The sequence below is a fragment of the Myotis davidii genome, unplaced genomic scaffold, assembly GCF_000327345.1.
Source record: "Myotis davidii unplaced genomic scaffold, ASM32734v1 scaffold149, whole genome shotgun sequence".
Classification (NCBI taxonomy): Eukaryota; Metazoa; Chordata; class Mammalia; order Chiroptera; family Vespertilionidae; genus Myotis; species Myotis davidii.
The window spans coordinates 2,904,135-2,930,666 of record NW_006352194.1 but is presented as its reverse complement, the minus strand read 5'-3'; the positions used below and the strand labels follow the sequence as shown (position 1 = coordinate 2,930,666).

The 26,532-nt window shown below is 38.9% G+C and overlaps 1 protein-coding gene across 6 annotated transcripts in view; it reads left to right on the top strand.

The window, feature by feature from the left end:
- SRRM1 (serine/arginine repetitive matrix 1) overlaps positions 1 to 22,793 on the top strand; it is a 32,482-nt gene extending 9,689 nt beyond the window's left edge. For 3 of the 6 annotated variants that reach the window (XM_006777531.2, XM_006777526.2, XM_006777532.2), the window contains 12 exons: positions 522 to 716; positions 1,452 to 1,571; positions 4,079 to 4,353; positions 9,245 to 9,325; positions 10,206 to 10,292; positions 11,004 to 11,148; positions 11,501 to 11,542; positions 15,497 to 15,607; positions 16,753 to 17,217; positions 17,984 to 18,179; positions 21,177 to 21,377; positions 21,744 to 22,793. In XM_006777531.2, coding sequence (XP_006777594.1) covers positions 522 to 716; positions 1,452 to 1,571; positions 4,079 to 4,353; positions 9,245 to 9,325; positions 10,206 to 10,292; positions 11,004 to 11,148; positions 11,501 to 11,542; positions 15,497 to 15,607; positions 16,753 to 17,217; positions 17,984 to 18,179; positions 21,177 to 21,377; positions 21,744 to 21,848 — 2,023 coding nt within the window. In that variant the 3' untranslated portion in view covers positions 21,849 to 22,793. The remainder of the gene's footprint in view (positions 1 to 521; positions 717 to 1,451; positions 1,572 to 4,078; positions 4,354 to 9,244; positions 9,326 to 10,205; positions 10,293 to 11,003; positions 11,149 to 11,500; positions 11,543 to 15,496; positions 15,608 to 16,752; positions 17,218 to 17,983; positions 18,180 to 21,176; positions 21,378 to 21,743) is intronic. The other 3 variants (XM_006777528.2, XM_006777527.2, XM_006777529.2) reach the window with 3 other exon arrangements.
- Positions 22,794 to 26,532: the final 3,739 nt, after the last annotated feature.

Below are 26,532 nucleotides of genomic sequence, written 5' to 3'. Positions count from 1 at the left end.
GTCTTATGTTTAAGTCCTTTATCCATTTTGAGCTTATTTTTGTGTATGGTGTAAATTGGTGTCTAGTTTCATTGTTTTTGCATGTATCTGACCAATTTATTTATTGTTTTTGCATGTATCTGACCAGCACTATTTATTGAAGAGACTGTCTTGACTCCATTGTATGCTCTTGCCTCCATTGTCAAGTATTAGGGCTAAAAACTTTTTACAAAGATAAATAACTTCCATTTAAAATATGACTTAAGCCTGGCTGACGTAGCTCAGTGGTTGAGCATCAGCCTATGAACTAGGAGGTCATGGTTCAATTCCTGGTCAGGGCACATGCCCAGGTTGTGGGCTTGATCCCAAGTGTGGAGCATGTGGGAGGCAGCTGATCAATAATCCTCTCTCATCATTGATGTTTCTATCTCTCTTTCCTCCTCTCCCTTCCTCTCTGAAATCAATAAAAATATAAAATAAAATATGACTTAGTCTGAGTAGAAGAGGGGGAAATAAATCTGTGGGTTCTTTTTTTTCCATAGTGATATCCTGAAAGTTCCCAAGCCTGAACCTGTACCAGAGCCTAAAGAACCTACTCCAGAGAAAAATTCCAAAAAAGAAAAGGAAAAGGAGAAGACCCGACCAAGATCTCGGTCACGTTCCAAATCAAGATCCCGGACACGTTCTCGCTCTCCTTCTCATACTCGACCTAGACGGCGCCATAGATCCAGATCAAGGTGATTTGTGGCTTTAGGATCTGCACAGAGCTTAGGTTTTATGTGCTATTCTCCTAGATAGGGTTAGGTAACTATTTCTTCCTTCCTTCCTTTCTTATTTAAGTTTACTGATTTCAGAGAGCAAGGGAGAGGGAGATAGAAACATCAGTGATACCCTAGCTGGTTTGGCTCAGTGGATAGAGCGTCGGCCTGCGGACAGAAGGGTCCCAGGTTCGATTCCCGTCAAGGGCACATGCCCGGGTTGCGGGCTCGATCCCCAGTGTGGGACGTGTAGGAGGCAGCCAATTGATGATTCACTTATCATTGATGTTTCTATCTCTCTATCCCTCTCCCTTCCTCTCTGAAATTAATTTTTTAAAAAATTAAAAAAAGAAAAGAAACATCAGTGATGAGAGAGAATCATTGATCGGCTGCCTCCTGCAAGCCCCACACGGGATTGAGCCCTGACCGGGGATCAAACCGTGACCTTCTGGTTCATAGGTCGACACTCAACCACTGAGCCATGCCAGCCAAGCTAGGTAACTAGTTTCAAAGCAATAGAAAACATTTAGTAAAATGTTATTCTTTGGGTTTACAGAGAGAATTTGAGGACAGTTTAAACCATAAAAATCTATATATAAATGGAATTATATCCTATGAAATGTTTTTGAAAATATAGCTATTGAGAAAACTATGTCAAAACAATTTAGTTTGTGTTCCTGATTTATTCAGGCCCTAATTTTTTTGTTGCGGCAGATCATACTCACCTAGAAGGCGGCCAAGCCCAAGAAGGCGGCCATCTCCTCGAAGAAGAACTCCACCAAGACGAATGCCCCCTCCACCAAGGCATAGAAGGAGTAGATCTCCAGTGAGACGGTGAGCTTTCTTTTCTTTTTTTAATTTGAAATTGTTAGGTGAATGGAAGTGGACCATACGTTTATTTTAGGCTAATCTTTATATTAGTGTCCCCTTGGAGGAAAGAACTCATGTGTGATAGGTAATGTCTTCCAAAGAGCCTATCTCATTTGAGGTGTGCTGTTATTTGCAATGAAAAATAATGCTAGTCTATTGTTGGAAAATAAAAAAGAAGAAATTTATCATCTTTTTTTAAATTGTTGAATTCTTTATTGTGAAGGTATTACATATGCGACCCTTTTCCCCCATTGACCCCTTCCAACCCACCCTGCCCCCTACCATCTTACTGATACCTCTTGTTAAGGTATCCTTTCAGACCCCACCAAGAAATCTTATCAAGTAAGGAAATTAGTCACCTAACCTCTTTTTTTGGATTTTAGTTACCACTGGCTTCTGAACAGTAGATGACAACAGAGCCAGTAAGCTGCTTTTACCAGTATTAAAATAATCTATTTGCATTAATTATACATACATACATACATACATACATTTATTTATTTATTTTTAAATCCTCATCCGAGGACATCCTTATAAAGATTCCAGGAGAAAGAGAGAAGCATCGATCAGTTCTTTTTTTGAATGTGCTCTCAGTGGGAATTGAGCCCACTTAACTAACTGAGCCACTCCAGCCGGGCATATACTTTTATATTTTTTAAATGTTCTTTTTGTTTGTTTGTTTTGTTTTGTTTTTTTGTCCTTATAGAACTGAGTACTTAGTATAAACAATTCAAACAGAAATAAAAATAAAAATTACCCAGCCCTGGCCAGTGGCTCAGTTGGTTAGAGCCTCGTCATGATGTGCCGAGGTTGTGGGTTTGATCCTCAGGACACATACAGTAATCAAACAGCATGCATTAATAAGTGGAACAACAAATCTATGTTTCTCTCTCTTTTTACCCATAATCCCATTCCATAGATATAACCTTTTAGCAGTTTGGTGTCTGGTTATTTTTTAAGAGACTGGACATTAAAGAAACCCTGTTAATACACAATGTTCTATTTTTTTAAATCTTAAAGTTGGCACAAAGTAAAATGTTTGACCTATCACTTTTAACAAAAAGATTGTTGCTGCCCTAACTGGTTTGGCTCAGTGAATAGAGCGTCGGCCTGCGATCTAAAGGGTCCCAGGTTCGATTCCGGTCAAGGGCATGTACCTTAGTTGTGGGCACATCCCCAGTAGGGGGTGTGCAAGAGGCAGCTGATTGATGATTGATGTTTCTCAGGTACATGCCCTTGACCGGAATCGAACCTGGGACCTTTCAGTCCGCAGGCCGACGCTCTATCCACTGAGCCAAACCAGTTTCGGCAAAATACATTTTTTTTAAAAAAGATTGTTGCTGTATTGTCCAAAATAGAGGCCTGGTGCACTGGTACCAAAGTTCTGTGCCTTCTTGGCAATCAGTGCATTCATGTGTTTTTAGAAGGAACTCTGATGGTTAGGCTTCAGATTATATTCCGGACAGAATTTTTTGTGTTTGAATCTTTTAAGGTTGTTTTCAGGGGACCGAATCAAGTTGGAAATAAAGAGAGGGAACAATAAGCTCCATAATTTTTGCTGTTCCTGCAAACTGAGAGTTTTTAGAATCCCATAGTTTTTAAAAAGATAATATTCTTCTGTGGGGAGGAGTTGTCAAGGTAAATTGAACCATTTTTATAACACTAAAAATTATAGGATTAATGTTACTGTTGATAAGTGAGACTGATATAAATGGTCAGGCAGTTTAAGCATCACACTTCTAAAATTGATTTCTCAGGAGAAAAGTAATACTGGTGCTTTCTATTTCTAGTACAGGATTAGTGGAAACAGCTAATTTTTATACTGGAGTTTTGCAAACAGCATGTTTTATTAATTGAGCCATTTAGCAATCAAAATATTTTGCAGATTGTGTAAGATTCCCTTTCAGGTAGTTTTTATCTCACACTTAAGGTAGGGTTTCTTTTTTTCAGGTTCTCAGGAATTCTTCTGCCAAAGGTGAATTCTGCAGGTACACATAATTGCAACAGAACTTAACACAAATTTTGCCGCAGAATTCGAGAGACCCCTGCTTCTAAGTTTATGTAGCTAAATGAATTCCTTATCTTTCGCATCTCTTTAAAAATGCATCTAAAGGTTGCTTGACATTGTTACTAAATGGAAAATACTTTGCCACCCAAACATTGTATGCAAACTCCAAAGCACTGATATCATTCCTAAGGAAGAATAAGACTGGTTAGTTATGTTATTAGCACTCAACATATTTTATAACTGGAAAGACAACGCAAACATACATTTATCAGAATAATTTCTTTCTTCATAGTCTTTAGCTGTTACCTGTGGTAGGTTATGGTTTTGTTTCCTATTTTTAAAATTCATTATCTGCTTAGCTACATAAACTCAAAAGTTGGATAAAAATAGCTGTATTTTTATATAAACTGTACATAACCTTTGTAAATGTGCAGTTACTGAGTATGAATACTTTATTCCACAGAAGAAGGCGTTCATCAGCATCCTTGTCTGGAAGTAGTTCATCCTCTTCTTCGTCTCGTTCCCGGTCACCGCCAAAGAAGCCTCCTAAGAGGACATCCAGCCCCCCTCGAAAAATGCGTAGGTTGTCTCCCTCAGCAAGTCCTCCAAGGCGAAGGCATAGGCCATCACCTCCGACAACTCCTCCGCCAAAAACTCGTCACTCCCCGACACCCCAGCAGTCAAACCGGACAAGAAAAAGTCGTGTTTCTGTCTCTCCTGGGAGAACTTCAGGTAAAGGTAAAAATCAAACAAATGAACACAATATATCCTTTCTTCATTTACTTATAAAGTGCTTGTCAGTTGTTGGTCACCCCTTTCACCTTTCAAAGTATGAAGTTTCTGGGTAGTATTTGTATGTGGTGTTTGTAAATTGCTCAGAGGTTCGTTCACCTTTTCTTTCCTGCTTTAAGTTCTTGAGATTTGTTGTAATAGACTTTACATGTGTTTCGTTTTTAGCAGTGCCCTCTGGCATTGAGTAGGTAGAGAACTATATTATTAGTCGGTGCTGTTTGATTTTGAGTAACATCAAAGTTGTATCATCATGATAAGGGATCATTGTATTACTATGAGATTAATTAACTCCCCAACCCCTGAAGATTTTTTTGTTTGAGGACTTCATATTCTTTTTAATTATTTTCTTGGCCACATTGTGCTCTCTGAGGAAGAACATGTTGTCCTCTTAAAAGCTGATTTGTTTTTTAAATTTAGGCTCTAGACAGGGTTCTTGCGTTTTGTTCTTGCTTTATTCTGTAGATTAATTTCTGAGGAATTTATGATCTGTAATCCTGCCAGGCAAGTAGAATATTGACTGTGTTAGTCTTGAGTGAAGGTTGTGGTTTATTGGGGTTTGTTCCTTTAGTATTAAATACACACTATAGGATCTATTTGAATGGAATCGGGCCTTGGTGCTTAGGGCCAGAATGAGAAAGACATCTGAAAGGTGAGTAGTGGTGGAGGGGGGAAATCTAAAAAGAGACTATAGTCATTTGGGTTTTAAGGAGAAACGTGTCACTTTGCAAAAACACGTCAAGTTATGATTTTTCTGTTTGCATCATATAGCCAAAGGGTAATAAGTATACCTGAACAGAAGGACTGCATTGCATCCCTGTTAAAATAGGTTAATTATTAAGAATTAGTAGTTACCTTTGAAAAATCTTCATAGGTATGAACTGCTTGTGTTTTGATATATTATTGCGGGGCGCAAGCTGCTGCTTTTCAGAAACAAGTCACAGTGAATATGTACATAAGCAAGAAATAAGTCAAGGTGGAGACAAAGGACTAGTTCTACTCCTATGGATTCTGGGACCTAGCCAGAGACGTACTGTGATCATTGTAGTCAGAGACTGCCTTGTGACCACTGAAGCTGAATACTGGTTCTTACTACTTGGAAATAACTTTATGGTAACATGATCCTAGTCATCTGTGATGAAATTTCAGAGCTAGAAATAATTTTAGAGATTGTCATCAAGAAATAGGTTCTCAGGTTAAGTGATTTGGTGAGGGCCAGCCAACCTGGACTGGAATTTGGGTTCTCATTTCCAGTTAAAAAATGTATACTTGGTCAAACTCTCCTACTCCAAAATGCCTGTTTTGATTTCTGGAGGAGGGGAATGGAGGGCAGGGTGAAATTCTTTGGCTTCTGTACACCTGGTACCATGATTTCAGAAATTCCAGTTTTTGCAGTTTTCATGGCTAATAAGAGCTAAGAGCAATGACATCGAAATATAATAGGCTTTACTTTTGTAATTCATATAGTAGTCACCAATCAGGGCTTTCAATAAAGGTTCTGTTATTGATGATGGGCAAATGGAGTGGGAGAGAGGCAGGAAAAGTATTTTGGGGGATTTAAGAGGTAAATTATTTGGAATATAATGTAATCAATGGCATGTCATAGTTAAAAGTGGTATCTTAGTACATAAAGAAGTGCTTTGAAATCAGTGGGATAGTTAATTATGTTTACCAGAGGATCTATACCTGTGGTATGGAAGTTTTTTTTATTATTATTAAACTTATTGGGGTTACATTAAGTAATACAGTTATATAGGTTTAAGGTGTACAATTTATAAGATACCATCTGTGTATTATATTGTGTGGTCACTGCCCCAAATCATGTCTCTTTCCATCACCATTTATCCCCCCATTACCCTCTCCTGCCTCCCATTCCTATGTGGTGAATTCATAGGGACTGCTGAAATAAATTCCAAATACTGGTTTTTCAATTGACTTAGAAGATTTCTGACTTCATACTAGAATGATTTTTGCCCCTTGAATACAAAAAATAAAAACATTTGGATAGATAAAATTTCATCTGGGCAAACCTCAATGGGACATTAACATTATAATATTAGTAGTATTCTGATTCAGTCAGTCATTGAACCAGAGTAGGAGTATATAATGTGTACTTGTCTAATGGTGACAATATTAACAATAATTAAGGACTACTTTAGCTAAGCCATTTAGATTGAGTTAGGAAAAACTCCAAATGCATATTTTTACAGGAAAAAAATATAAATGATGTATGGCTAAATTTGTATTATTTACTAAGTAGGGAGTTGCCAGCCATCTTTCAAATGCAACCACGCTTTTAATGTTTCCTAGGGGAAATACATTCTGACATCCACATTTTGGAACCCAGTTTTTCAAGGTGGTCACTTAAACATGTGGGTTTGTAGATAACGGGTTGTCTATAAAATCTTTTACAAGCATTGAAGATAAACTGACACTTAAAAATGGGAAAGCCCTGGCCAGTGTGACTCAGTTGACTCAGTTGATAGAGTGACATCCCATGCACCAAAAGGTTGCTGGTTCAATTTCTAGTCAGGGTGTATACGGGAAGCAACCGATATCTCTCTCACTCTCTCTCTTCCTCCCTCTCTCTCTCACTCACTTTTTCTCCCCCTCCCCTTCTCCCTCCCTCTCAAAAAAAATCAATAAAAACATTTTTTAGAAATGGGCAATACTAAATAGGAAAAAAAAGCCTCATATCCCTAAACATTTTTAAGCCTTTCTATTTTATTTGAATTTATTAAAATACAAGTTTTAAATGCACTTATAGTGCTATCATATTTCACGATAACTAATTAGGTGTTAATCATTTTTTTAAAAATATATTTTATTGATTTTTTACAGAGAGGAAGAGAGAGGGATAGAGAGTTAGAAACATCAATGAGAGAGAAACATCGATCAGCTGCCTCCTGCACACTCCCTACTGGGCATGTGCCTGCAACCAAGGTACATGCTCTTGACCGGAATCGAACCTGGGATCCTTGAGTCTGCAGGCCGACGCTCTATCCACTGAGCCAAACCAGCTAGGGCTGTTAATCATTCTTTACCCAGTCCATCAGTTTGACCAACAAGCTTATTAGGTAGAATCATTAATAAAACGTCGGTTGTTTTATTTCTTTTTTTAACTTTTATTTATTGATTTTAGAGAAAGATGGGGTGGGGGGGAACATTGATTTATTGTTCCACTTCTTTATATGTTCATTGGTTGATCTTGTGTGTGCCCTGACAGAAGATTGAACCTGCAACCTTGGAATATTGGGATGACCCTCTACTCAGCTACTTGGCCAAGGCTAAAGTGCTGGTGGTTTTAAAAGTATAGTGGTGAATTCTCTAGTTTGACTACTTTAGCAGAGATTTTATTGCTTTTTTATGTATTTATTAATAATTACTAAATATATTTTTATTGATTTCTGAGAGGAAGAGATAGAAGCATCAATGATGAGAGAGAATCATAAGATCGGCTGCCTCCTGCACACTCCCTACTGGGGATAGAGCCCGCAACCCAGGCATGTGCCCTTGATTGGAATCGAACCTGGGACCCTTCAGTCTGCAGGCTGATGCTCTATCCACTGAGCCACACCGGGACTTAATTGTTGATTTCGATCACTAGTTCTCTTAAGTTACTGCCCTTTGAGTAAGTCTTGATAGAATTCTGAATATGTGTGTTTGTTAAATGAAATGTATCAGTATCCTAGGTCAAACATCCCATGGTAATTGCTTTAAATTTAAAAAAAAAATTGTAAAGGACCTGAGCGGGGATCATACTGTCTTCAAGTTTAGTTCTTACAGTAATGTCAAATGATGTTCAGGTTAATCTATAAGATTAATAGTTATATCTCTCTGCACTGTTTATTTTAAGTTGAAGCAATGGATTTTAAGTCTGGCTATTATAGACAGAAGTAGTAGTTGATGAAAATTAAAGCCTGTATCCAGAAATAGAGTGTTAGGGTCAGATCCTAGTTCACTTAAATTATCCTTATGACTTCAAGGTTAGTTGTATTTAAATGTCACACCTCTCCTCTTGTAAAAAGGAGGGGGACTGTGATATTAGCAACAGTACTTAACATAGCAAACATACAAAAGGTAGTTGCTATAATAATTTTCCTTGCAATTGGAAAATGTTAAGCTGGATAATTCATAAGGTACCGACCGCTCTCCTACTACTATGGTTATATATGCAGAGCCGCGGCTGCTTTTTTTTAACCTCCCTTTGAGTTTTAGAAAGAACCTTGCAACCTTCATGTTTAATTATTTTCACTATTGTGAAGGTCTACTTTTTTTTATAGGTAGTTTAAAATCCCTCATGCTATTGTGAGGGTTATATATGCTCTATGTACATAAAGAACCTACAGCCTCTTGGGTAGCTAGTTTATTCCTCCTCTTCAGACCAAATATCTTTTTCTGAAAATTTCAGCAGGTACAATTTTTTAATTACCTACTTACTGAACCTACTCATAGTGGGTGTTTGAAAGCTTTCGTGTTGATGAGGTCTCCTTAGAATGTTTTAAGTTGTGGGGTAGCACACAGAGGTTTACTGAGTTGATGTTACACGTAGCATGAAGCTTGTTCTACTCAGAAACAGCTCCCAATTTCTCTAAACTGTTGTTTCTTTTGGGTGAATCTCGAGATTCTAAATCATTATTAGGTGTTTTGATTCAGTATTAAAAATTCTTGCTTCTACTTCAGGTACTGCCCAGGTGATGACAAAGTCCTTACAGAAATTTTGTAATTTTCTGTAAATCCTTTATGAGAATAGTCACCCATGTTTGTATTGTTAACGTGTCCTGTGAAGCTTTGTTTTGTTTTCCTTTTATAAGTGGTTTTTTTCCTGGACTCTTTCTAGTGACGAAACATAAAGGTACTGAGAAAAGAGAGTCCCCTTCACCAGCACCCAAGCCTAGAAAAGTAGAGTTATCTGAATCAGGTAAGTTTTGTGTGTATGTTTGTTTTAAGATGAATTCTGTTTGTAGCACATTTGATTAAACCCTTCTGGTTAAAGATTAATTACAGGATATTAGTTGTTAAGCGCTAGGACTCTGAAGTAACACGAACCTAGTTTGAATCCCAGGCTCCACTCTTTAACTGCTTTTTGTTTGTTTAATTACTTAATTTATCTTAGCCTCATTTCTTTCACATCTGCAATGTGGATAGCAGTATCATCCTTTAGGTTTTTTAAAATTTATTTATTTAAAATGTATTGATTTTTTGCAGAGAGGAAGGGAGAGGGATAGAGAGTTAGAAACATCGATGAGAGAGAAGCATTGATCAGCTGCCTCCTGCACGCCCCCTACTGAGGATGTGCCTGCAACCAAGGTACATGCCCTTGACCGGAATCGAACCCGGGACTCTTCAGTCCTCAGGCCGACGCTCTATCCAGTGAGCCAAACCGGCCAGGGCTAAATTTATTTTTAGAGAGGGAGAGAGAGAGAGAGAGAGAAACATTGACGTGAGAGCAAAACATCAATCAGCTGCCTCCTTCACACCTCCTACAGGGTATGTGCCCTGACCAGGAATCGAACCTGCAAACTTTCAGTGCATGTTATGATGCCCATCCAACTGAGCCACATTGGCCAGGACTAAAGGAGTTTATTACATTTGATGGTGATGGTTTAAATCAGCAGTTAAGCTGGCGTTTTGAGCTTTTCCTTCTTTGTAAAAAAAAAAAAAGTGTGTGTGTGTGTGAGATAGTTGTATTGTTTGACCCAATCAGATAAAGGTTTAAAAGACCCTTTTCCTATTCGAATATGTTTCATTTTCTGTATGCATAACTAAAGAAACACTTTCTAAATGCATCCATCTTTCAGAAGAAGATAAAGGTGGCAAAATGGCTGCAGCAGATTCTGTGCAGCAGAGACGCCAATACAGACGACAGAACCAGCAGTCATCATCTGGTATGGATACTGATTAAGTTTTTTCTACCTGCATTTCCTAATTAAAAAATACTTAAGATATGCATGTCCCATGTAATACTTTCAACAATAAAGAATTGTATATATATAAAGATAACGCATGTCCCTCAGTATAGCGAGTATATGTAGGAGAAATATGTTTGTACCTACATAGAAATAATTGATCCTTTTTTTTTCAAAAACAGAATTTATTTATATTGTTGTTATTGATTTCAGAGAGGAAGGGAGAAAGAGATAGACGCATCAATGATGAGAGAAAAGCATTGATTTGTAGGGATCGAGCCTGCAATCCGGGCATATGCCCTTGAGCAGGACCAATGCTCTATCCATTGAGCCAAACCAGCTAGGGCAAAGTAATTAATCTTTAGACCAGTGATGGCAGACCTTTTGAGCTCGGCATGTCAGCATTTTGAAAAACCCTAACTTAACTCTGGTGCCGTGTCACATATAGAAATTTTTTGATGTTTGCAACCATAATAAAACAAAGACATTTTTGATACTTATTTTATATATTTAAATGCCATTTAACAAAGAAAAATCAACCAAAAAAATGAGTTCATGTGTCACCTCTGACATGCGTGTCATAGGTTCGCCATCACTGCTTTAGACACTCCATCCACTTAGATTCAGAAAATGTGGACAGACTTTTAAGCACAGACTTGCTGTAATATTTTGTTTATTGTGTAATTATAGATTCTGGCTCCTCATCTTCCTCAGAAGAAGAGCGACCCAAGAGGTCCCATGTGAAGAACGGTGAGGTAGGCAGGCGGCGGAGACATTCCCCTTCCCGGAGTGCCTCTCCATCACCTCGAAAACGCCAGAAAGAGACTTCCCCTCGGTAATGTCTTTTCTTCAATAGCTTCATTGCTGTGTTCTGTAGTGATGAAACTTCATAAATAAAGGGATGGGCTATGGGCTTATTTTAGAATTTGGCTAACTCCATTTCCAGGACAGAAGGAAATGGTCACATTGTGTTGGGTAGGGGGTTGCATTGTTTGGTGATTATTAGCTAATTAATGAGAACTTCGTAAGGTTTGTACCACCATGTGATATGTGTGCATGACAAAAAGAATACCAGTTAAATGATTCCTGTTTAAAAAATATATCTCCATTAGTGATACTTAATGCCATTGAAGTGAATAATTTGGTGAATGGAATTCTTGACATTTGTTTTTCTCCACTGCTCTCAGGATGCAGATGGGAAAGCGATGGCAATCGCCAATGACTAAAAGGTTGGTTAGACACTACTTTGTAACTTAGGATTACATGTCAAAGTTTTAGTGACTTTATTTACTGTTTAGGTAACCTTATTCCATTCCTAGGTATACAATGTATGGCTGTGGAAAAGGTCCTCAGTTTTAGTTTTTAATTATGCTTCTTTACACATCAATTTAATGATAGAATTGTATATACTGTTCATTTTAGAGAGTTATTTGAACTTATATTTTTGTGCAGTTAAAGTATTTGTAGTAATAGCACCTCAGGTTTAGTGGGGAAGGACTTGATGGTGACATTAGGGAAGACAAGAAAAACTATGGAGAGACTTCAAAAAGTGAAAAAGGAATGCAAGATTTTGGCCTTTGCTCAGTGCTTCCTATGGTAGGAAGGTAGGTTTGCATATTTTCATTGACCCTTTTTGATTATCAGTGTCTGGGTGACCATGAAACCTAACATTTTAAAGTCAAATCATACCTAGAAATCTTTAATGTAGGCCTATCTCATGCATGAAATAAACAGGCCCAGAAGTAGTAAAGTGAGTTTTTAGAGTTACAAAGTAACAAAGCTAGGTCTTACCTGTGCCATTGACATAGCACTAGACTATATCTTCACTGGTCTTCTGTTTGCGGAGGTTTAGCTGCCACTTAATTTCTAAGTATTTGTTCTTCCTGAAACTCCCATTGTCTTATTTTGGCTCAGTTTTTGAAGGTAGTCTCATTAATAAAAGGGTTTTCTTGGAAAGGTTCTTTAGAACCAGTCAGCAATGTTTGTAGTGGAGCCTAAGCAGTATATTTGTGCCGTGAAAGTAACTATTCTCAATTAAAAAATGAAAACCTAAAACAAGATCGCTTTAGATCAGTGGTTCTCAACCTGTGGGTCGCGACCCCTTTGGCAGTCGAACAACCCTTTCACAGGGGTCGCCTAAGACCATCCTGCATATCAGATATTTACATTATGATTCATAACAGTAGCAACATTACAGTTATGAAGTAGCAACGAAAATAATGTTATGGTTGCGTCACAACATGAGGAACTGTATTTAAAGGGCTAGAAGATTGAGAACCACTGCTAAGGTATTCTGTACCCAGGTGTAATTAACCCTGGTTTCTTTACTCATCGTCTTAATGATAAATTTGTATACTTTGCAAAATTAGTTTAGTGGTAAGATTTCTTCCACTCCCCAAATTATGGAACTATTTTCTTTACTGGAAAAGAGATTTCTCATTACAGTGAAATCAATGCTAATGTTTATTACCCTACACCAGGATGTTTTTGTTTTGTGTATCCACATTTTAAAAGGTACTGCCCTAGCTGGTTTGGCTCAGTGGATAGAGTGTCGGCCTGCAGACTGAAGAGTCCCGGGTTCAATTCCTGTCATGGGCACATGCCCGGGTTGCGGGCTCAATCCCCAGTAGGGAGTGTGCAGGAGGCAGTCGATCCATGATTCTCTCTCATCATTGATGTTTCTTTCTCTCCCTCTCCCTTCCTCTCAGAAATCAATAAAAATATATATATAAAAAAATAAAAGGTACTAAATTATACTAGTAGCCTCAAGTTTAGTGATGTTAGAAATTGCAATCAGGTGTCTGGGATTTAGAGATGTAGAAATAATTAATTGGAATCATGCTTCAATATTTATAGTATTTTAAGAGGGGAAACACAGCCTTGTTTCATATATATATATAAAATTTAAACAAAAAACAGTAACATTTTTCATGCTCTTAAACACTCGTCTTTGGGGATTGAATACTCCTTTAAATTAAAGGATACGGTATATTGATCATACTTAGTGTAGTTGTCACATCTATAACTTTTTACCTCCCATCACCAATGTGGCTAGTGAAATGAGATTGTTCTGAAGACGTCACTGCAGAGATAGCAAGTTGGCCCCTTGCTGTGGGACTTGTCTATTCCTAAATGCTTGAGAGGCTAAGGGCTACACATCAAATTGACTCTTACTGAAAACTGGTTCTCACAGTTTTTAGGAGGGAAACTTTCTATTCAACAATTTCTACACACATTTGAAGGCTTGGTTTGACATTAGTGTTTAGGGTAACTAGAAAATGCTTAGCTTTTTTTCCCTTTAATCCCTGAAATGTGTGCTTTATCAGATCAGTTAAAAAAAACTAGAGCTTTCGGGTCATAGAATCATGTGGTATCAAGATTCCAGTTATAAGTGATTATCAGATTTTTCTGGCAGTTCCTTAGGTTATGCTACTTTGGTTATGGTTTTATTTATTCTCTTTTCAGTTATTTTCTCACATAGAAACACAGGAAACCAGATGAAGGTCATTACTGAAAGGGACCTTTAGTTATTTCATTTTACAAGTGAAACTAAGGCGCAGAATAAACACCTCATAGATAGATTCATAATAGATTCTAATCTGAGTTCAATTTTAATGAAACTCTTTGTTTAATGTTTTGCAAACAAATTGGGAGAATTTTTAAAAGAGAAGCTACATAATCAATAGTAAATAGCCTCTTATGCTATTATGCATATTGATAACATATTGGGAGTTCTGGTTTAAGTCACCTCACCCTCAAAGTTTGTGAATATAAACCTTTGCTTTTCTTCTTTTTAAGTCAAAAACCCATTTGAAATCTTCATTACCTTTTGATGAAACAGTACTGTAGTTATCCTATTTCTCTTGGTCCCATAATTCTGATTAACCCTGCTGATAAGTGGCTTCCCCTTTAAAACTGTCCTTTTTTTTCTAATTAATAGTTCAATGCCTACATTTCACTCATCTAAAGCTTATCTGTCTTGATATCTTTGCCTCTTGTAGCTTTTATTTTAAATCTATTCAAAGTGAAGTTTTAGTCTACACAAGGCATAAACAAATATAAATTTTAATTTAATAATTTCAGGATTTTCACTGGTAACAGAACTCTTCTTAATTTTAAAGGGAACCAAGACCAATAAACTTTAGAAAATATTTCCAGATCCATAGGAAATATGAGGAGCATGGCCTCGAGCTCCTCAGACCTCAAAGACAGCACCAATACTGTTCTGGACAAGAAATTAATTATATTAATTGGCTACTTGTAATTACAATTTTACCCAAAAGGTGGCACACTGGTTTAGTGTATATTTTAATATATCTTTAGGAAGATGGCTATGAATTGATATAATCTGTATATTTCAGATGTAGTAGTTTTAGTGCTCAGACAACTTTTTTTTTTAATTCTTTTTTTAACTTTATTTTCATTGTTAACAATATTACAGATGTCCCCATCCTCCGCCTCCTTTGCCCACCTCCACCAAGCCCCCAGCCCCTTCCCTGTGGCCAGCACTATACTGTTGTCAGACAACTTTTTTCCTTTGCCTTTGGGGACAGTGTTTTCAGTTAACAGTATGCAACTCTTGAGCAGTGTACATTTTAAAACTCAAGAATTTGGAGCTGTGACACCCAGATTTTGGGCTTTAAGCCACTGATAAGTGTTAAATTCAAAATATCTGTTTTGAACATTAAATTTTTCTAGGCTTCAGTGCAGTTGTTTCTAGTAAGGTATTGGAAAATCACCTTGAGAGTCTTTTCAAAATACACTGGCTAGACCACAGCCCAGACCTGATGAATGCAAAGCTCAAATAAGTTTTCCAGGTGATTCTGGTGTGTGCCAGTTTCAAAACAATTCTCTTAAGGCTCTGTTCCCAAACTTTTTTCCCTTCATCACATTAAGAATATTTTATATCATGACCCAGACTACATATTTATATACTGAAACAAAAATTTCATAAAGAATATTTATCTTTACTGCAAGCAACATTCTGATTTTCTATTCTTTAAAAATGGTGGTTCATAACCCAGGGTCTTGACTAATACTCTTGAACTGTAATTTGAAAACTGCTCTGAGGGATAGAGTAACAGTTGCTGCACTTTGGGTTAATGATTGAAATGGTGTCATCTAGATTACTTAATTATAAATGCTACTAACTCAGAATCAACTATAATTCTTCTTTGGTGCAGTGGTCGACGCAGGAGAAGTCCCTCCCCACCACCCACCAGAAGGCGACGTTCTCCCTCTCCTGCTCCACCTCCTCGACGGCGTAGGTCTCCCACACCACCACCAAGACGAAGGTATTTTATCAGATATGTTTGTTGGAGTTCATTAGAGAAACTTTGCTTATTTATCTATATAGTTATTAAGATCATTAAATATCTTTGTTGACAGTATTACAGCTGTCCCCCAATCTCCCCGTTTTTATCCTCTTCCACCCAGCCCCCACCCTACCCAGGCCTTCACCACATTACTGTGTGTCCATCTTTGATGAATCCTTTTTTTTCTTTATTGATTAAGGTATTACATAGGTGACCTTATCCCCCTATTGTCCCCACCTCCCCGCTCATGCCCTCACCCCTAGTGTCCATGTCCATTGGTTATACTGACATGCATGCACACGAGTCCTTTGGTTGATCTCCCACCGCCACCCTTGATGAATCTTAATTAGAGCACGTTTGAACCTTTATGATTGAAATAGCTTAGAGTGATATTGCTCAGCCATTCAGAAAACACCACAAATATGATTCTATTTATATGAAAAATTCAGAACACAAATCCATAGATACAAAGTGGATTAGTGGTGTCTAGTTGGGAATGGGGAGTGATAATGGTTATACAACTACAAATATAAAAACCATTGAATGTACACTTTATACTCTTGCATGTGCCCTTGACTGGAATCAAACCTGGGACCTTTGATTTTAGAGAGCAAGGGAAAGGAAGAGATAGAAGCATCAGATTAGAGAGATTCATTGATCAGCTCCCTCTTGCACACCCCCTACTGAGGATTGAGCCCGAAACCCTGGGAATGTGCCCTGACCAGGAATTGAACCTTGACCTTTTGGTTTATAGGTCAACGCTCAACCACTGAGCCACAAGGGATGGGCAAAATGTACACTTTAAATAGCTCGCTTTTATGGTATCTGAGTCACATATCGATATAGAGAAATCAATTTAAAGGTAGGAACACTATTTAATGTGGGGCAAAAGTAGGTTTACAGTTGTTTGTATGGAAAATAATACAAAATTCTGGTTATTGTAGTACTTTATGATAAACAGGAATTTTATTGTGATGTTTTTACTTAAATTGCTGTATTGCAATGATAGGAAACAAAATCTGAAGTATCTGAGATGTGCCTATATTGCCATAATTACTGGTTAGTTTTCTTTGTATACTATTTCTTGTTGGACCTTCCAGCTTAATGATGTATTTTCCCTATAGGACTCCTTCTCCTCCCCCTCGTCGGCGCTCACCTTCCCCAAGAAGATACTCTCCTCCAATACAGAGGAGATACTCTCCTTCCCCACCTCCGAAGAGAAGAACGGCTTCTCCCCCACCCCCTCCTAAACGGAGGGCATCACCATCTCCACCACCAAAGCGTCGCGTCTCCCATTCTCCACCTCCCAAACAAAGAAGCTCCCCAGCCAACAAGAGACGTTCACCTTCATTGTCATCAAAGCATAGGAAAGGGTCTTCCCCAGGCCGATCTACGCGGGAGGTCCGGTCACCACAACCAAACAAACGGCATTCGCCCTCGCCACGGCCTCGAGCTCCTCAGCCCTCCTCTAGTCCTCCACCCGTTCGAAGAGGAGCCTCATCATCACCTCAAAGAAGGCAATCCCCATCTCCAAGTACTAGGCCCATTAGGAGAGTCTCCAGGACGCCAGAACCCAAAAAGACAAAAAAGTAAAGATATGTTATGCTCTTTGATTAAGAACATTAACTTGCATAGCTCTCTTTATGTTGAAATGCTCTTCTCTTCACCCCCCTTTACTATGAAATTACAGAAAGAATAAGCTGTGAATACAAACTTGTAAAGCAAATTCTGATTACTATTCAGAGACCCTTTTCTGTTTTCAGGATTGTTCCTAATGGCATAAACTAAATGCCATAGGTTTCTTTCTGGTTCTAAACTCTTAAGTGATGAATAGAATATTTCATTTTTGGTGGGGTTTTTTAAAAATATATTTTTATTGATTTCCGAGAAGAAGGGAGAGGGAGAGAGAGATAGAAACATTAGTGATGAGAGAATCATTGATCGGCTGCTTTCTGCATACCCCCTACTGGGGATTGAGCCTGCAGCCTGGGCTTGTACCCTTAACTGGAATCAAACCCGGGACTCTTTAGTCCATAGGCCAACACTCTAGTCACTGAGCCAAACTGGCTAGGGCTAGAGTATTCCTTGCATGACTATGTAAGACTGATAAAAGCTAAAAGCAGTCTTAAGTAAAATACTAGGAGTTGGCATTGCTAATTTCATACAGAAAGAATCACCAACAGAATGGAAAGAGGATTGTGAGGCTTGAACTATTTAATACCAGGAGACTTAGATGATATAAATTTGAGTTAAAGTTTGTGATCTAGTTCTATAATGGTAGTTGGTTATTTTCTTTTAGGAAAGATCTCTGTTCTTGGATAATAAATGTTTTGTTTTGTTTTTCCCTTTGTCTAGAGCTGCCTCACCAAGCCCTCAATCTGTAAGGCGAGTCTCATCCTCCCGATCTGTCTCAGGATCTCCTGAGCCAGCAGCTAAAAAACCCCCGGCACCTCCATCTCCTGTCCAGTCTCAGTCACCCTCTACCAATTGGTCACCAGCGGTACCTGTCAAAAAGGCTAAAAGCCCAACACCAAGCCCATCACCGGCGAGGGTATGTGTCTGATCTGTTTTGGACATCCTTTATAAATGTACTAGAGGCCCAATGCACAGAATTCGTGCAAGGGTAGGCCTTCCTTCCCCCGGCTGCCCGCACCCAGCCCTGTCCCCTTCGGCTGGTGACCTGGGCCTCCTGTGGGATGATCCTGGGGCGATGGCGGGGCCCCTTGACCAATTGCAACACCGGCCTTGGCTGGCCTGGCGCCAGTGCATGTCATAGGGTGGTCATCTGGACAGTTGTTTTGGTGTTCGGCCGATTTGCATATTACGCTTTTTTATTATAAATGTGGTCACTTGGAAGCAGAGAACATTTTTTGTCTTTTGTAGCTCAGAGGAGCATTATTTTCTGTGGTTCAGATAGACTTCAAGGCGGTACAAATTAAGTGTTGTTGGTTGCATCAGCAATCCATTAAAATACTCTAGCAACGCACTAATTTGTGATATATCTAACACTGTTAAATTCCAGAATCTTGGTGGTTGAATTGGACTCTTTAGAAAATCTAGAAAAACAGAAAAAATTGCACATGGTTCTATTATCTAGGTCAGTGATGGCGAACCTTTTGAGCTTGGCGTGTCAGCATTTTGAAAAACCCTAACTTACTCTGGTGCCGTGTCACATATAGAAATTTTTTGATATTTGCAACCATAGTAAAACAAAGACTTATATTTTTGATATTTATTTTATATATTTAAATGCCATTTAACAAAGAAAACCAAAAAAATGAGTTCACGTGTCACCTCTGACACGCGTGTCATAGGTTCGCCATCACTGATCTAGGTGAAAAACACTTTAGTATTTTTACTGTTTTCTCTAGAGTTTGATACATTTGGGGATGCCTAAGTAAGATCATGCAAATCAATGCAATTTTTTATTTTAGATTGTGCCTATATAAATATATTTTTATAAAGGAAAAATGTATTTCACAAAGAAGACACTAGACTTCTGGCAGTGGGTTATGTGTTAGACCAGTGGTCGGCAAACTCATTAGTCAACAGAGCCAAATGTCAACAGTACAACGATTGAAATTTCTTTTGGGAGCCAAATTTTTTGAACTTAAACTATATAGGTAGGTACATTGTTATTAACTTAATTCGGGTACTCCTAAGGCTTAGGAAGAGTCACACTCAAGAGGCCAAAGAGCCGCATGTGGCTCATGAGCCGTAGTTTGCCGACCACAGTGTTAGGGAAATGATGAGTGATTTGAATTTTTCTTCATTGCACTTTAATGCTTTTATTTTTTCAACAGGGGAAATACAGTTGACTCTTGAACTGCACAGGTCCACTTATAAGTGTATTTTTTTCCTCAATAAATATACAATTGACCATCCATATCCCCCTTGTGTCCCATCAATGAATTCAATTAACTGTGGATCAAAAACAGTATTTTCAATCCACAGTTGGAAGGCTGACTGTAAACATTGTTTTTTGCTACTTTATCTAAGGGACTTGGTAATCCATGAATTTTGGTATCCTCGGGGTTCTGGAACCAATCCCTCACGGGTACTGAGAGATGGCTATAATTAAATTTAGGGGGAGTAAAATATTGTTTGTATATTTTAAGTCCTCAAGGTTATGTTTATTGATTATTTTGGGAGAGAAAGAGAGTGATCAATATGTGAGACATCAATCTGTTGCCTCCTGTACATACCCCACCAAAACCTTTTGGTGTCCAGGATGATGCTCCAACCAAGCCATCTGGCCAGCGTTATTTGTGGAGTTTTTACTTCGAGGGGGGTTGGTATCCTTTATCCCTGCATTCTTCAAGAGTCAACTGTACATTGTTTCTATTAAAAAAAGAAACGTTGCAACCTGTGAAATACTAGATGGAATGAAAAGTACTTTATTGCTTTATCTAGTCCAGCGGTTCTCAACCTGTGGGTTGCGACCATTGGAAAACACATATAGCATATCAGATATTTACATTACGATTCATAATAGCAAAATTACAGTTATGAAGTAGCAACAAAAATAATTTTATGGTTGGGAGTCACCACAACATGAGGAACTTTTTTAAAGGGTCGCAGCATTAGGAAGGTTGAGAACCACTGATCTAGTCTTTGGCAAGCTACATAAGAATAGCATTCTTGCCCTAGCTGCCTTGGCTCAGTGGATAGAGCGTCAGCCTGTGGACTGAAGGGTCCCAGGTTCAATTCTGATCAAGGGCACATGCCCAGTTGTGGACTTGATCCTCAGGAAGAGGGTTAACTCTCTATCTCTCTCCCTTCCTCTCTGTAAAAAATCAATAAAATATATTTTAAAAAAAATAAATAAATTTAAAAGAAATTTTTTTTAAAGGGCTTACCCTCAAGCACAACTAGGAGCCTTTGGAGCCCAGAGGCTGACCCAAAGGGGCTCATTTTAAAAGTCGAGCAGATTTGTTTGAAGTCAGATAGTTAACAGGTTCAAGAACCAGAATTCAGCTCAGGCCTGTCTGAGTTCTGAGACTTCTTTCTATTGGACATGCCGCTTTTCCTTATATCTGGAGGTTGACCCTGACTCACAGCTAGCTTGTGGTCAGGAAACCTGGTTTAATGTGAAGTTAGTTGGGTAAAATTGTAAAAAGAAAAAAAAAGTTTCCCGTCACAGTTCATTCTAGCTCTTAAAATCTGTGTAAAATATCTTTGAAGCCTTGAGATTGGTCCATTTAGTTATTTCCTTGAGTATATAAAAGGTTGACTTGGCCCTGGACAGTGTTTCTCAGTGGTTAGGATGTTGGCCTGCACACCAAAGGCTCATAGGTTCGATTCCCAGTCAGGGGCATGTATGTACCTGTGCTGCAGGTGTGGGAGGCAACCAGATGATCTGCCTCTCTCAATGTTTCTCTCCCTCCCTCCCTTCCATTTTCTCTGATTTCTCTCTCTCCCCCTTCCTTCCACTCTCTAAAAATCAAGGGGAATATATCCTCAGGTGAGGATTTAAAAAAAGGGTGGGGTTTGAATTGAACAGAAATTTAATGATTAATTTATTGCTGTTGTTTTTCTGGATTTCTAGAATTCAGACCAAGAAGGGGGTGGAAAGAAAAAGAAGAAAAAGAAGGACAAGAAACACAAAAAGGACAAGAAGCACAAGAAACACAAAAAACACAAGAAAGAAAAGGCTGTGGCCGCAGCTGCTGGAGCCCCTGCCGCCACTGCTGCTCCCGCTGCCACCTCAGCACAGGGAGAGCCCGAAGCAGAGCCAGAGCCCAGGAAGGTACTAGAAACGTTGTCCCTCGGTTTGTACAAGCAGCTACATTTTCTTCTTTTTTTAATAATTGGCTACTTGGTTGTTAACTCTCTTGCTCTTTTTCTCAATGACCTACCAAGAACAGGAATTTGCCAAGATTAAGGATAACAATATGAATGGCTGCCATATAACTTAATTTATATTTTAAAAATAACTTCTCAATATAATTAATATACTACACAATTTACCCTTTTAAAGTATATGGTTTGATAGGTTTAGTATATTCATAGAATTGTGCAGCTATCATCACAGTGTGATTTTGTTCTGTACTTAGTATCTCCTAGCAGTGTCTCAAGACTTAAGGATAAGAGCTTTCGGTGTATTTTTTTTTAGGAGACTGAAAGTGAAGCTGAAGATAACCTTGACGACTTAGAAAAGCACCTGCGGGAAAAGGCCCTGAGATCGATGAGGAAGGCTCAAGTGTCCCCACAGTCTTAGGTGGAAATGTTTGTTATGATGTAAATTTTATTTGGTTTGTACTCAATTCAATTTCAAAAAATGCTAAAATGTGTTTGAGCTTTAGACTATAACATTTGTTGTAATAATTGCTAGGTTGAAGTTCACCATGTAAAAAAGGGCATGGATTTACATTGCAAAAGGTGTCCACAGTGTATTAGTGACATTCTTTTATTGACAGCTGACATAAATTCATTTCGAGTGAAATATTTTAAGCCAAAAAAAAGTTCCCTTTTTAAAAAAGGGGCTTTAAATATTGTTGGCATTTTTATGGTTTCTTTAAATGCCCCTGGCTATTCCCAGAGGTTTTCTTTCTTTTTTTTTTTTCTTTACTTTTTCTCATTTGAGTCTTAGCACCCATTTAAGTTATGATGCTTCCAACCTTGTATGGTTTGCAGTTGCCCAGAAATAAGACCACTGTTGAACTACTACAAAAGTACAAACGAACGTTTTAATGCCACCATCTTTCCTGTTGCCTGTGGAGTCTCTGCTGAAATGAATCAGGATCAAGCTCTAGGATGAGACAGAAAATGAAAGCATGCTGTTTGCCAGGACGCTGTGGGTTAATACTGATGTGTAACAAGTTGATTTGGAACACTGGAATTTCATTCTGTTCTGTTGTGTTTTTTTGTTAAGGCAGTTAACTAGTCCCAGGAAGGATCCTTCAGTTACGTCAATTTTGTTTTTTGAAATGTCATGGCTCCATTCATAATTTTGTCTTATTCTTCCAATTGGTATATACAACTTCAGAACTCTTGTATTTGAAAAGCTGGAAGGGCCCAGACTTTGAAATAGTGTCTTGTTTTCACTGTTTTGTTTTGGGGTTTTTTTGTTTTTTGTTTTTTTCGTTTTTTTTTTTTGTTTTTTTTTTAACTAAAGCTATATAAAGCTTGTGGATTAAACAGAATAAATTTCTAAATTTAAAAATGTTGGCCACTTACTTTTACTTACTCATCTCAACATTGCAAGAAACCTACCTTAGAAATCTTAAAGTGCCTGCATTTTACCCCTTGGCACTTTGAGCAGAGTGGGGTTAGGGTAAAGGAAAGAAAAAGGTGGTGAAGTTGTTGTACCATCTTTATTTTAATAATTAATGTGATAAGTGCTATGAAGGGAAAGTGGGTGGAGCATATATAACGGGCAGGGCAAGTCAACCAGACATGAGTAAGTAGTATCTGTATAGGCCAGTGATGGCGAACCTGTGACACGCGTGTCAGTGACGACACATGAACTCATTTTTTTGGTTGATTTTTTCCTTGTTAAATGGCATTTAAATATATAAAATAAATATCAAAAATATAAGTCTTTGTTTTACTATGGTTGCAAATATCAAAAAATTTCTATATGTGACACGGCACCAGAGTTAAGTTAGGGTTTTTCAAAATGCTGACATGCCGAGCTCAAAAGGTTCGCCATCACTGGTATAGGCTGACACAGAAGGAACCTAGTACCTTCCAGCACGTGGCTAATGGTGACTGGGTGGAGGGGGGTGTTGAATGCTTGCCTACTAACAAGTCATTTTTGCATTTAAGATTTAGCAGAGCAAAATATTTTGAGGAAACTTGGAGTTGACAACATTATATAAGGTAAAACAGCAACATTCATATGAAAGAAGTAAAGACGTTTTTGGCACCATGACACATGGGCAGTTCATTTTATCCTAATTTCTGGCAGTTGAAACAAAGGAGAAAGTGCCTACATGTCTTAATTTCAGGAAAACTTAGGAGAATTTTTTTACCTAAAAGACATGGACAGAAAAGGGGCTGTTTTATAGGTTGGGTTTTAGAGTGATTTGTAACAAAACAAAAGCTTAAGATGCTTCTGCAGGGGCTGAACTAAGGTGGTCTAGACTGGAGTGACTGCTTTGGCAGAATCTTGATCTCCACTCCTCAGTCTGCTCAGACCGTGCCTGCCGCCTTGCTCCTCCTCCAATCCACGAAGACTGACTACTCTCTAAGGGCCTTTGTTTCTATGGTTCCCTCATCCTAAAAGGCGCCACCTGCCAATCTCCTGGCTTGTTTTCCTGTCTTTCCTTAAACAGGCTTCCTTACCTCCTTTATTTCATGTACAGCAATTACTGTTATTACCTGAGATATATTTTTGGTTCCTAGGACCTTGCTTTTGTTTTTGACTGTGTCCCCAGCACCTGGGACATAGAAGTACAAATACCTGATGGATGGGTGGAAACATGTTTAATCGTTACCTCTGTTTGCCAGTGCCAACAGGGTTTGAGGTAAAGAAAACGAAAAGATGTGATGATTGCTTCCCTCAGTCGGGTAGGACAGGATTTCTACCATAGTTTTCTGTGTCAGCGTGGTCAAGTTACTTGACCCCTAAAGCAGCGGTCGCCAACCTTCCGACCTCACAGACCACCAGTTGGCGACCGCTGTAAAGTGCTGCCATTTCCTCTGTGGGGAGTAATGGTGTGACCTACCCCAGAGTTTTTGTATGTTAGTTAAAACATACAAAGCAATGATCGCACAGAGAGAGGTTCCTTTGTTAGCTAACATGACATGTATTCATTCTGGTAATGCAAATTTTAGTTTAGATATCTAAAGAATTTTAATTGATCATAACCCTATTTGATGCAATTTTCTCCTTTTTTTTAAAGATACAACATCACCATAAAGCTCACTATTTTACAGTGTGCAACTCAGTGGTATTTAGTACATTTGCAGTATGCAACCATCATCACTATTCCAGTGTTCAAGGATAATTTGTTCAAGGTTAAGCCATGGTGCTACTTTTTTTTTTTTGGTAAGGGAACATTTATTGGGTAAATTACAGAGGTAGAAAAAGTAATTCCTGGAAGAAATGGGTTTAGGAAATGAATTATGGAGGTAAAGGAAGGGGCCCCTTGGAGCTTGGGAGTGAGGAAGCTAATGGTAACGAGCCTGAGGGGTGGGGGAATGGAAAGGGAAAGGAACTGCATGCTCTCCATTCTAAGGGTTTTAAGGGCAGAGTTTAGGAGGTCCCTGGGACAGATCTTAATAGAATATTCAGTAGCTTTCCAGGTGTGACCATTCAGGGCTGGAGTCTCCACTGATAAATTAGCCTGCACCCGGGTAGGGGGTCATTACTCAATGCAGCTGGTCCTGATGTCAGCCTTGGCTGGTTTTATTGCTTATCTGGGCCTGGAGTTGAAACACAACTTGAGGCATAGATGTTATCTCTAGGGAAGAAAGGTCAGGGGATCCAAACCTCATGACCAGCGATATGCTGGGGTGAGGTCCCACCCTACATAGCAATGATTGTCTATTGCTATGCATCTGGGGCTTGCCGCCCTGATGACCTGTACCTGGCCCGTCGTCCTTGCTGTGCTCTTGTGTGTCTAACTGCATTTATTTTTAATGCTGAATAACACTCATTTGTATAGACATCCACATTCTGTTCATTCAGCAGTTGGACATTTGGGCAGCTTGCACTTTCCGGCTATTATGAATAAAACAGCTGTGAACATTTACATCCAAATTTGTGTGCACATGTTTTCATATATATATGTCTACATATATATATACATACACACACATACCTACTAATGGAATTGCTGTGTCATCCGGTAACTCTTATTTTATTTTTAAATATATTTTTATTCATTTCAGAGAGGAAGACAGAGAAACATCAATGATGGTCAGGGCTGTTTGTTTGCGGTTTTTTGTTTTGTTTTGGTTGTAGGTTTTGGATCCAGGGCACTCAGTCTAGAGTAGAGCTGATCGTGCATTTGTCAAGTCTCATAGTTGTTTTGGAGGTTGGGGCTGGGGAACAGTGGCCGAACAAAACTTTGTTCCTAGTCTATAAAGAAGAGGAGACTCGGGGAGACTTTTACTTTTTAAAATATATTTTTATTCGGAAGAAATGCTAAAGGGACTAGTGTAAAAAGAAATAAAAAGGGAAGAAGGAACATAGGCACAAAAAATAAAAATGGCTACAAACAAGTACCTATCAATAATAACTTTAAACGGACTAAATGCTCTAATCTAAAGACATCAAGTGGCCCTAACTGGTTTGGCTCAGCGGATAGAGCATCAGTCTGCGGACTCAAGGGTCCCAGGTTTGATTCCAGTCAAGGGCATGTACCTGGGTTGCGGGCACATCCCCAGAAGGGGGCGTGCAGGAGGCGGCTGAATCGATGTTTCTCTCTCATCGATGTTTCTAACACTCTATCCCTTTCCTTCTCCCTTCCTCTCTGTAAAAAAAATCAATAAAATATATTTTTTAAAAAAAGACATCAAGTGGCTGAATGGATAAAAATAATGACCCATATATAGTATACTAGTGGCCTGGTGCACAAAAATTTGTGCACTCAGGGCAGGGAGGGAGGAGTGTCCCTCAGCCCAGCCTGCACCCTCTCCAATCTGGGACCCCTGGAAGGATGTCCTACTGCCAGTTTACAGGGATTGAGCCTAGCCTGGCAGTCGGACATCCCTCTCACAATTTGGGACTGGTGGCTCCTAACCACTCACCTGCCTGCCTGCCTGATTGCCTCTAACCACTCTGCCTGCCAGCCTGCTTGCCCCCAACTTCCCCCCCGCCAGGCCTGCTTGCCCAAAACTGTCCCTCCCTGCTGGCCTGCTCACCGCCAACTTCCCCCCCTGCTGGCCTTATCACCCCCAACTCCTCCCCCCTGCCAGCCTGCTCACCCCTAACTGCCCTCCCCTTTGTCCTT